The sequence below is a fragment of the Micropterus salmoides genome, unplaced genomic scaffold (assembly GCF_014851395.1).
Source record: "Micropterus salmoides isolate LMB-PRFRI ecotype aquatic unplaced genomic scaffold, ASM1485139v1 Ms_hic_scaffold_19, whole genome shotgun sequence".
Lineage (NCBI taxonomy): Eukaryota > Metazoa > Chordata > Actinopteri > Centrarchiformes > Centrarchidae > Micropterus > Micropterus salmoides.
Window position 1 is genome coordinate 14399994 of NW_024041039.1, and position 11778 is coordinate 14411771.

General features: G+C 41.4%; 1 protein-coding gene across 1 annotated transcript in view; it reads right to left on the reverse strand.

Moving 5' to 3' along the window:
* Positions 1–4476, reverse strand: part of LOC119910746 (uncharacterized protein C14orf132) — a 42517-nt gene extending 38041 nt beyond the window's left edge. The window contains exon 1 of the mRNA XM_038729544.1: positions 4142–4476. Coding sequence (XP_038585472.1) covers positions 4142–4168 — 27 coding nt within the window. The 5' untranslated portion in view covers positions 4169–4476. The remainder of the gene's footprint in view (positions 1–4141) is intronic.
* Between the last annotated feature and the right edge of the window lie 7302 nt (positions 4477–11778).

An 11778-nucleotide genomic window follows, 5' to 3' on the forward strand; every position in this document is an offset into this window, starting at 1 on the left:
GTTGTAGCTAAAGCAAGAAGCAAGCTAACGTTAGATGGTCAATGCTGAGCTAAACATGTTTACTGACCTCAGGTTACTAACCTATTTTGCGTTCAGCGCTTCTTTGTTTGGGTCTTTTTGTATGAAGTAGAGAGCTGCATTGGGATTGGGATCCAGCGGGTCCCGCGGGACAAAACATGTCACATTGTTTACGGGTGCGGGCGGGAGTGGATACACATGTTGCAGGAGCGGGCGGTAATGGTCACAAAATCAGCGGGAGCGGGATCAAGAAAATAGTCCCGCGCATGAAGTTTAAAAGCCAGAGTTTAAGATGAATAGCATAGCAGCTGCCGGTGTTTGTTGTCCCCACTCACGTGTGGCCATGCACAGCTGATACTACATGTTACGTAGGTAGGTTATACGTAACAAAATTAGTCGATGGACAGAAAAATATAGACCATAATTTGGATAATTAAATATTTGTTAGATGTTTTGGTTTTCTTAGCAGGGATTCAAACCAAAAACAGCCCTGCATTGAAACAGCACAGGGGTTTGGTGAGGCGTGTTGTTTGGTACCAGTGAGACAATTAAATATGATCTAGGAAGTCCAGTTTGACGTTACACTGGGTTTTAGGTCTGGGCGGTATATCGGTATATGAGGTATACTGATATAATTTCAAAAGAGATATGAAATTAGACAATATCGTTTATACCAATATAGTTTGGGTGGTGATGGTGCAATGGAAAAGAATATGCCTTTGGCGTGAGAGACCGGGGTTCAATCCCCCATTGTGACCCATCCACCATTGTGATCCATCCACCATTGTGTCCCTGAACAAGACACTTAACTCCTAGTTGCTCCAGAGGCATGCGACCTCTGACATGTATAGCATGTAATAAATGAATAAATGTAATGTAATGTAGTTTGATGTTGAGTTAATTAATATGTTTCCATAAAGTCCTGACAGCGGGTGCCCCTCTTTCTCCCTCACCGAGCAGCCCCTCCCCTCCCTCTGCATCTGCACGCAGCCGTCTTCTCACAAAGTCTCTAACAAGATGGAGGGAGACACAGTGCTGATCGACACTGAGACCTGGCTTGTAAAAAGAAAATGAACGGTTAAGTCAATGTTTCCCACTTTACTTCGGCGGTCCGCCCAGGTTAGGCGACACATTGTAGCGTTTATCAGAGAAACACAGTTACAAGTTGCAACACGGTGGATATTTTACAAGAGCGAACCGGGTAAAGCAACAGTGAACTCACCAGTCAGATGTTATTCGTTAGCTACCATGTTGGTTTTGTTTTGATAGGCTACGTCAAAGTCCTTTTTGGCAAGTCCTGCCACTTGGCCGCCACCTTGGCAACGCTTCCAGGCAGCTATTTTGGACTAACAAGACCAGGCTCCTATCTTAATGAATGGGGAGAGAGCCAGATCTGCACTTTCAATGGTCACCCGGACATAAACACTAGTTGACAGCAGTCGACTGTCACAGGTGTTATGCTGAATTTTGCATGCCTGCCAAGAATTATATGAAAATGCATTAAAGTTCTTCTTTCTACTATACTATTCTTTGTGGGGTTCATCTATAGTGATAAATGATCAGTATATATTTTATGAACGTTAAGAATCGTTAATATATTATTACAATTAGTAAAAGTACCATTTCTTGAGATTCAGCAAAAACGTGGCGTTAACCGCGTTCAAACAGCAAAGTGTCCTAAAAGGACCTTAAGAAGGGAATTGCATAGAATTGCACAGAGCGTTACCTCCCGCGAGGTGTCACGTCACTAGACCTCGTGGGAGCAAGACCTGATCATTGTTATAAATTCACAGTAAGCTCACGCAGTCTACCGGAGGCGCTGTTTTTCTTCCCCTATCTATCAAGTCGGCGAAAGTCAGCCAGTTATCTCGAACGCACCTGTAGACTACCAGTTATACGATTTATTCGTTTTCCAAAGTTAACATGACTATCCTTATTAGCTAGACTCCTTACATTCTTGCTAATAACTGTTTTGAAGATGGGTCTCCGACATTGACATTGTTGTGTTGGACAGATTTGTGCAGAGGTGTTCATGATACCAACCAGTTAAATTCACAGACGGGTCTGTTGTCCGTGTTTGCGAGAGAGAGAGAGAGAGAGAGAGCAACCAAGTGAGAGGATGTGCGGAGCGAATATGCGCTGCGGTGACGCTACAGCCCGATGACGTCGTGAACAAATTGATTATTAAATTCGTTGGCAATGAGCATTTTCACAGTTTCATTTTACAGACTAACTAATTAATCCTGAAAAAATTCTGTAGATTAATTGATTATGAAAATAGTTAATGTTATGTGTATGTTTACTAAATTACATGTTATGTTGATCACTTCATCCTGCACAAACCTGGCACAGTGCACATATTTGTTGTTAATTTTTTGTTAATTGTAAATTGTTGTTGTTCCATTGTTATTTTTATTATTATTTTTATTTTTTTATATTGTCAGTTGTATTATATTTCTCTATTCTTCTGTTATTCTTATATAACTTGCATTTGTTTATTACATATTTATATATTTCTACATCCATTTATGTCAGCTGTATGTCTGTCTGCGTGTAGCACCTTAACACCAAAGCAAATTCCTTGTATGTGTAAAACACTTGGCAACAACGCTCCTTCTGATTCTGATTCTGATCATTTACTGGTGATGATGTTTCTTCTTGGCATGTAGGAGCATGTAACTAGTTTGATAACTAGTTTTATACTTTTGTGAATTTTGTTTCCCTGTTGCTGCAATTCTGCAATATTTTATGAAACATTTATTCTGTCTGTCTGTGTGTTTATTCTGACTATTTTTTCTGATTCATTATGTATATCATTGAATTGTTGTCCAATTCTGTTTTCACGGTTTCACAATTGCTTTCAAATTAGACGTCAAAGGCCTCCTCGTCTTCATCCTACTAGGAGTGTGTTTAGATCACTGCATAGCTGTGCATACATGTATAGTCAGGGCAGAAGAATACTACATCAACAGCAAAGTCCCCAGCTGCAGCTTCTGTTTCAAACTCTATTGTATTCAGCCATTCCCAGTTGTGAATATAAGTAACTGACTGCCCACTCCTAAAAACTCCTAAAGGCTGACAATGGTGTGCCTTTTTGACTGTGCTGCTGTAAGTGGCTGTAAATCTGGTCCCCGTCCACTGCTACCAAAGTTTCTAGAAACGTAAGAGCACATTAAGTCCTTGAAGATATTGTGTCACCAGTGTAATGTGAAGTACAACATGGATTTAGATTATTTCACTCACTAAAATTTTGCTCAATGATGAGTGAGTAATGCTGACTGTTTTGATGCTATTTTTACTCCACCATTCTTTCAATCAGGTCATACTGAAATAAAAATGTATTCACAGATGGCTCCATGCTCCAGTGCATTTGTATTTAGGGGTCCTTGATTTAAAAAGATTTGGGAGCATTTTGCTTCGTCTGGCCCACAGAACTGCCATTGGCAGCAAAGATAATGCTCTGAACCATTTAATAGCAGTTGCAAAGACAAACCATAAGTACCCAGACACTGGAGGGAAGGGGAGGAAGAGCCTACCATTTGAGGTCCTAATGAAAACAAACCATATGTCCAAAACAGATGCACAATGACGCATGTTCTCTATGAAGCCAATGTCAATTGACATATTCCAGTATGCAAATAACACAATATGCCACAAGGTCTTGGTCCAATCAAACTGGTGTCATTTTACTGCCGAAAATAAAATAAAACAGAATAAGTAACAGTTTGAAATGCACTTTGTACAGTTAAAGTTAAAATTGTTATTATGCTTCTTTTTTAATCAATCACAGTCCTTGTGAATTACAACATACCTAAAGCGTAATAAACTTTGAAAGGATAACTACATCAAAAGTATTTGCTAAAAGACCACTACAGTAATATAACCATAGGAGTGAAATAAGTACTATTTTGACACCATTATGAATATATACATTGATTTTCCAGAAAAGGAAAGTAAATGTATTATTCTATACATCTTGATTAATAGATTTGATCGAAAAGCTGTAATTCTGGAAACCCCACATGAACCTGTTGACCGGCCACGCCCGTGAAATTAACGGACAAATGTAAAAAGTTCGGACGAGACAAACATCTTTGTGCAAATATGAGGAGAAATACGTCACCTGCGCAGCCATGAATGACAGATCCATACTGTTGCTCCGTTCAAGCGAACGCACTCAATCAAACATGCAAATGTGCGTAGGTCTTTCCTCGTTTTCCCCGATAGAGCATTTGCCTTCTTTGTTGTTGTTGTTTTTTCACTTGGCATCCACAGGGGCTGCAAGTTTGTGGACTTCACGTGAGGAACATACCGAAGATCAAGAATCAGAATAAAACAAAGGAGGAGAAGAAGGAGGAGGAGGAGGAAAAATACACGGAACAGAAGCTGCGCAGACGGAGAGAGATGTCGATGCGAGAGACGGCATGAGGGGTGAGAGAGAGGCAGAGGAGGAGGCTGTGGAGCTGGGCTGTCACACGAAGGAGGTGCAAGTCCCCTCTCTCTCTCTCTCTGTCTCTCGCACTCTGTCTTTCTTTCTGCCTTTGCATTTCTCTGGTAATTTCTCCTCTTTTTCTCATGTATTTGCTTATCATTCAGTCTTCCTCTAGAATATTGTTTTAGACTAATATCTTCTTATTGAGATGTACACTACATGTATGTGAAGGTACAGTGTAGGCTAAGTTTACGTTGTATACACCCCACATATTCTTGTGTACTTTTGATCTGAGGATGTTTTTCATAGTTTGAGCTAGTCCCAGTTTGTGCCTCTGACGTATTATTATTAAATTCAAGTCACAGAGCATCTATTCCCCCAGAATTGTAAGCATCTATCTTGCTTCCTATACAGATAGCTTTGAATGGCATATTTAAGAAATGTGGATTTTTTATGAAAAAATTATTTGAACTGATTTATAAAACGTTTCAATTTGGGTTCATGTCATACACATTGGGCACATGTAATTTCTGGCTACCATCTTTGTTTTGGATGTGGAAATAGCCCAAATTTAGGAAACTGGTTATAATTGTCCTCTTTTTTTGGACATCATTTTCATCCAGATGCTTTTAGGAGTCTGTGAGGATTCAGGAAATACCTTCAGAACAATGAAAAAATGTTTATTTGTATAGCACATTTCAACAACAAGGTAATTCAAAGTGCTTAACATAAAACATAAAAGCAACAGGGAAATACAAAACAGTTTAAAAGCAACATAGGAAAATTGAAAAAATACACATTAAAAAATAATAAAAGTTACACTGCAGTGTACATTCAGGGTTAAAAGAGTTAAATGGAAAATAAAAAGAGGCTGAGGGGTTGAGCAAATAATTGAGTTACAATTATTTTGAAAAGAGAATAAACAGAGAAGTACGCTTAATCTACTCTCTAGTCTGTACTCGGGTCCATAGCAATCTTTGGCTCCACTGAAACTCCAAAAACCCTCGGACACCACAGAGAAACCAGGACATGTCTGTCCACAGGCCACTTTGATCCAGTTATACTCTGGACCCACCTGCGTGTTTACAGGTGGACAGAGGTTCCTGCAAATCACTCAGGCGCGAGATTTAAGACCACTTCCTTCACTTCCGTTCAGTCTCACTCTCATTATCTTTTCACTCAATTACCTACTAATTTCTCACCGTGTAAATATTTAATTAAAAGCAATGGTAAAAAGCAAAAAACAAAGAAAAAGAAAACAGGACAGTAAAAGTTACAGTGCAGTGTAAGTTATCAATCTACTAATTAAAGGCAGTGGTAAAAAGAAAAATCTTAAATATTTAATTAAAAGTCTTCAGTCTTAATTTAAAAGAACTGACAGCAGACCTGCAGTTATCTGGGAGTTTGTTCCAGATATACAGAGCATAATAACTGAATGCTGCTTCTCCCTGTTTAGTTTTTTAGACAGAAAGCAAACCTGCCCCAGACGACCTGAGAGGTCTGGATGGTTCGTAACGAAGCAGAAGATCAGAAATGTATTTTGGCCCATTCAATAATACTACATATGAGAGGAAAAACTGGGCATACGTTTGGGCAAGGCCCCTTTCTCCCAGTAATGGCTATTTATTATTTAGAATGTTTTATATATTTATTTGCTTTTGCTAGTGCTTTTGTTTTTGTAAAAATTTAGCAACTTTATAGGCACCTCTGGTTTATATACTAGGCAGGTATAGGGCTAGCATGCACTTGGAAGGTCAGGTCCATGAAGACATGGTTTGCCCACTTTGGTCAAGAAGAACTTGACTGGCCTGCACAGAGCCCTGGCATCAATCTTGAATTGTGGAACACCATTAGAATGACCTTAGACTGGCTGCCAGGCCTCATCACCCAACATAAGTTCCTGACCTTATTAATGTTCTTGTGGCTGAATGGGAGCAAATCAATGCAGCCAGGCTGTAAAATCTTGTGTACAGTCTTCTAAGAGTGGAGGCAGAGTTTTAATGTCCATTACTAATGTTTGGAATGAAATTCAACAATCACATATGGCTGTCATGTGTGGTTGCCCATATACTTTAGACCATGTACTGTAACATGCAGAAATAAGGCTACACGTGTCCCTACAATCTGCCAGGAACACAACAGGTGTGATTGTGTTAAATTGTATCTGTAAATGAACAGAAGTCAGAGCTGTGAGCATGTGCGCTGGAGTTTTCATCCTCACAGAGCCTTTCCAAGGATTCATCGAAACTTGTGACCTAAAACTAATGACACATTCTTGAATTAATTAGGCCTGCAGAAAAATGGATGCTACTATTATTCATTGGAAAGTCTCTTCAAAAAGCCAATTAGCAAGATCTACTTACAGTATAAGGAGTGAATAATTTAATGGCAACCTGGCCTTCTCTGTGAATACTAAAATGCTTTGGATCAAGTGTCACTGTCACACTGTGTTTCTATTTCGTATAGGCTTCGCCCTCTAAGGCTATCGCTATTGGGTTTACCCCTTCCGCATGCCTGCGCGGCACTGAGGATTTTAGTCTACTCCCACCCACAGTGTGGGCCTCTCCCCCCGAAGAGTGGCGGCGCCGGGCAGATAGCTTGCCATTCAGAACAAGGAGGTGTGGCGGTCTACACGCTCTCTGGACGAAGCCCTCAATCTGCTGTTGCCGAAAGGGAGTTGGATGGCTCCACTCTTCCCATTCACGGGTCTCCGAGCGGCTCCTTGCTTCCCTCATTCTGACCTCCAATGACGCCGGCCTCGACGCTACTAGGGAGCTAACGTTGAGCTAACGGATAGCTAACGTGATGCTCGCATGCGGTCTGCCTGGATCAGCCGGCCAGGGAGACTCCGTGTGCCCACGTTGCTCCACATTAGCTGCAGCTAATGACATTTAGCAACCGGTTTCATTGCTGCTGGCCGACCCTTGTCGGTCAGAGCGGACCACTGGTAAGCTATGGGTCAAAAAAAAGCTGTGTTCACAATCAGAGGTCCCTTCACACCCCCTCCCCACAGAACGTGTATGAGCCCAGGACAGCGGACATTCGCTTTGTGTGAACAGAACATATGCACACCCGGTACAGATATTTTTCTGACGAAGGAATCCCCCGGCAGTGCCCGGCTGCGAGCTCGTGCATAATCACGGCATCAATGGCACAGTCCTTCTGTGCGTCCAGGGGTTCCCCCTTGGTTCACAGAAGCCAGGCTGTGTCATATGAGCCCTTGAAGCGGTCATTACGCTTCATGCAGACAGGATAGCACTACACACCACCCTGTTATTCTGGGCCTCATGTTGGCAGCTCACGTGGTGGTCCCCCTGGGCCTCCTCCATATCAGGAGGCTGCAGCGCTGGTTCATCCGCATGCATGTCGACACGGTGAGACAGAGGCCCCTGATCTGGTCTACTGGCGGGACCCCCTCTCTCTTCAGTCGGGTTCCCCTTGGCAGGGTCACTTCCCATATCTCGGTCTTCACAGACGCCTCCCTGATGGGCTGGGGCGGGAAATGCCTTTCTCAGGTGGTGGGCGGTCTGTGGCAGGGCCGCAGGGCTCTCCACATAAATGTGCTGGAACTCCTCACGGTGTGGAAGGTGATCCGACATTCTCCTCTCTGCTGCAGGACCAGCACGTGCTGGTCCGCACCGATTACAGGGCTGCGGCGGCCAACATAAACCGCTAGGATGGGGTGTGCTCAGCGCAGCTGTTGGGTCTGGCCAGGCGGCTACTCCTGTGGGCGCACACTCACCTGCTCTCCATCAGAGCAGAATACATCCCTGGCATGCTGAACAGAGGGGCAGACATCATGTCGAGGGGGGGCCCTCGCCCAGATGAGTGGCGCCTCCATCCCAATCTGGCGACCAGATCTGGCGACCAGATCTGGCTCCGGTTCGGCAGTTATATTTGTTTGCTTGTGTCTTTAGTCTGTGTCTGGTCCTTGTAGATTGCTGCTGCTCTGTCCCAGTCTCTTGGTGTGTGATGTTTTCTGCCTGTTCGTTTGGCCCGCTTGTTTCTGTGGATTCTGGATTTCTGTTGGATTACCTGTTCTGTTGGATCGCCTCGTTTTGTTTGGGCTCTGTTTACTTTTGGAAACCCTCAGCTCAGTCACTCTGCCTGTAAATGAGCTTGCCTTTTTCTTTGTTTAATAAATCATTGAGCTGTACCAGTCAGCCTTCATGTCCACCAACCTTTGAACCACAGTGACATAATTAATTAACTATTTGTTCTCCTCTTCTTTGGGTTAATTATAAAAACAATATTTTTTTTCTCAAAGATAAATACGGTTCTTTGTCCTTCCAGAAAGAAACAGAAACTGACTTGTAAATTGTAGGATAAACAATATCTGGCAACAACTTAGGTGACTGTCTTTATAGTTTGGGGGAAAATACAGATGTGTCCCGGCTCATGTCAACATCCTTAGCTTGATCCTATGGAGAGGATGAAGCACATCTCCTAGCTCAGCAAGTTATGACTCCATCCTCCTGTGGGCTGTTCTGCTGAGCAGGCATGCACAACATCCATCCTCCAGTGTGGGGGATTTCACTTCACTCCAGTTCACAGCTCCACTCCCAGTTTCTGAGATTGAGACTTCAGTTAGGTTTACTGATATCTAACACTATTTCTCTTGCACACAAATGATGCTAGTAAAGAGACTATGTCATCTATCAGTAGATTTATGTTTATCTCACATTAAGGGTGATTTATTTTAGGTTTAAAATTGTCCTTTTTAAACACAATATATAAATTACTAGGATATTAATGTAATGAAACGGGGTGAGACTTATCACACTTAGACTACAGCACTGAGTTAGCATTACTTAGCGAAACCTCAATATACTTACCAGTCTGTTGCTGCTTCTCACACAGATTAAACACAGCCAGTAGGGAAATCTTTAAGGCCTTCAAAAACAAAGATAAATCTACTTTTCACAAACAGGAAGCTCACAGAATTGTCAGACATGTCTGTGTTCCACTAGTGAAAGGAGGGCGGCATGCTTGGTATCAGGTTTTATGACTGTATCTACATCTGCAAAAGCAGCAAGTTGTGCAAAATGAAATTCAAGTCAATTTAACATCCATGGAAAGAAACGTTTGTGATCCTGTTTATTGGAAGAACAGATAGGCCTCTGACTAAACTGTGCACTTCCCATGGTTTGTAAACAAGATTTATTATGGCTGTCTAAGGCCTAAACAATTTCCCCACTGGACTGTGTTTAAGAAGAAGCAGCAGAGTGGTAAAAATCTCAAACAGTATCATTGTGCTATACACAGTCAAAATGATGGGAAAACTATTTGATGAGCCCTCGTCTGTAAAAACGGTAAACTTATGCTTTTAATGTGACGTTTCGGTTTCAGCAGACCTTTAATGGTGAATTCTTCATTAAACACCAATGCCCCCGGTACCGGGGGCAGTACGCGATCGTCAAAACCACTTACGACTTACTTTTGCAGTTTTTGCTGTTTTCAGTCCAAAAATCCGTTGATTTGTTGCTAATCTGGGCGCCATCTTCATTATTGTGCAATACCTGGGAGCTGGGCCTGCCTTCTCTCGCTTTTTTCTGCCGAGCAGGAACAGTGTCGCTTTGGAACACATGGTCTTTTTCGTAGTCTGGTGACCGACTTGTAGTAGCTACATAGACATCCAGGGAATCAAATAAAAGGTCTAAATCCATGATGGTTTTGCATTAAATATATAGTTTTTTTACCAGGCAAGGATGAAAAATATCATATTTTTCTTTATTGCATCTCCATGTAGTCTGTAATGCAAAAATAAATATGTTAATTTACAATGGATTTATATAGCTTAGCGTCTGATTTGTGCAATTATGCATCTAGGCCAGATGGTTGAGGAGTTGTTCCTGATTCATTTTGGGAATGTTATTTTAGGTGTTTGTCCTGGAAATAGGTGGCGGTGACCAACAGGTTTAATATTGTGTCACTTTGAGGACTATCATATTTCTTAAAAGCAGATGTTGGAACATTCTGCCTCAAATGACTCAGTGAACCAGTTAGAAAGCAGCACATATCCATTTCCCCACTGATGCTGTGATTTATTAGTAGTAGCATATTTTGGGATTGGGTTTACTGGCAAAATTTGTTACAGAAATTAGATTGATTAATGATGACATACTGTTGTAATATATGGTGGTTACACTGTTTTTTTAAATCAGTGATCACTGAGCCAGACTTTTCCAACAGTATAGTACAGCGAAATCTGGCTGATCTGAATGAAAATTTCTAGTAAAACATCTAAAAACTGTCACAGCCTTGATCTGTTTGAGACTGTGAGCTGTACTTTATGAGCTGCTTAAGTTAAAATGTGTGTGGATTTGTGGTGAGATTTCTGCCTGATCAGAAGTGTTTTCGGTTGGTTTCGGTTTCACATGCAATATGCAGTCCCAAACTGCGTCAGTCAAAAGGTCTGAAGGGGATAACGTAACTGGATTAATAACGTAATGCACTGCTGAGTATAGGGCAGGTAGACTTCTCAAATGATGACGTTAGTCTCTTAATATTATGACTTTTTTCTGGACATGTCAGGGAACACAGATATGTGATAGAGACCAACCTACTGAAACACAGGAGCTATTAAAGTCCAGGAGTTTATATGTTCATTAAGCCTTAGTAAGAAGTGTTGCATCAAAGAATGTAAATTGAGCTAAAGGAATGTTTTTTTTTTTATAATGTAATTTAATAAAACTATAACTAAGTTACTGAAAAGATCCTGTTACTGAAACAAATAACTGGAAGTTACTGAAACATGCTAAAACATTACATTATATACTAACAAGAAATTTTGAAAGCTTGAACATTGCCTTTGTCTCTCTTGTCCCGGATTGAGAAAACAACTGGCCCCAGTCTGGCCCCCTCAATGAAATTGGTCTAGAACTGCCACTGGCAGGGATGATATGACATGAGAAAAGTTGATCTACAGCAGAAACAGATCTGAAGGCAGCACAGAATGACTGAGAGCTCGCTGCATTGTATTCTGTTATAGTTAGATTTTCAATTTTCACCTGCCACCTGAATTTTCTGTGTGAATAAATACAAAATCAACCTTAAACTGGTGCATAAAAATTCATCAGAATGCAGGAAATAAAGTGTTTAACACTCAAAATTTTCATATAATTTAGCATTAAAGATTTCTTAAAAATAGTGTTAAAATATTGTTTCGTCTCGATCTCGTGGGTTAAGTATCTCATCACGCCCCTAATGTTGAATTACCGGGGTGGTGATGGCGTAATACATAAGACCCATGCCTTTGGTGTGAGAGACCTGGGTTCAATTCCCTGCTGTGATCCATCCACCAATGTGTCCATGAGCAAGACACTTAA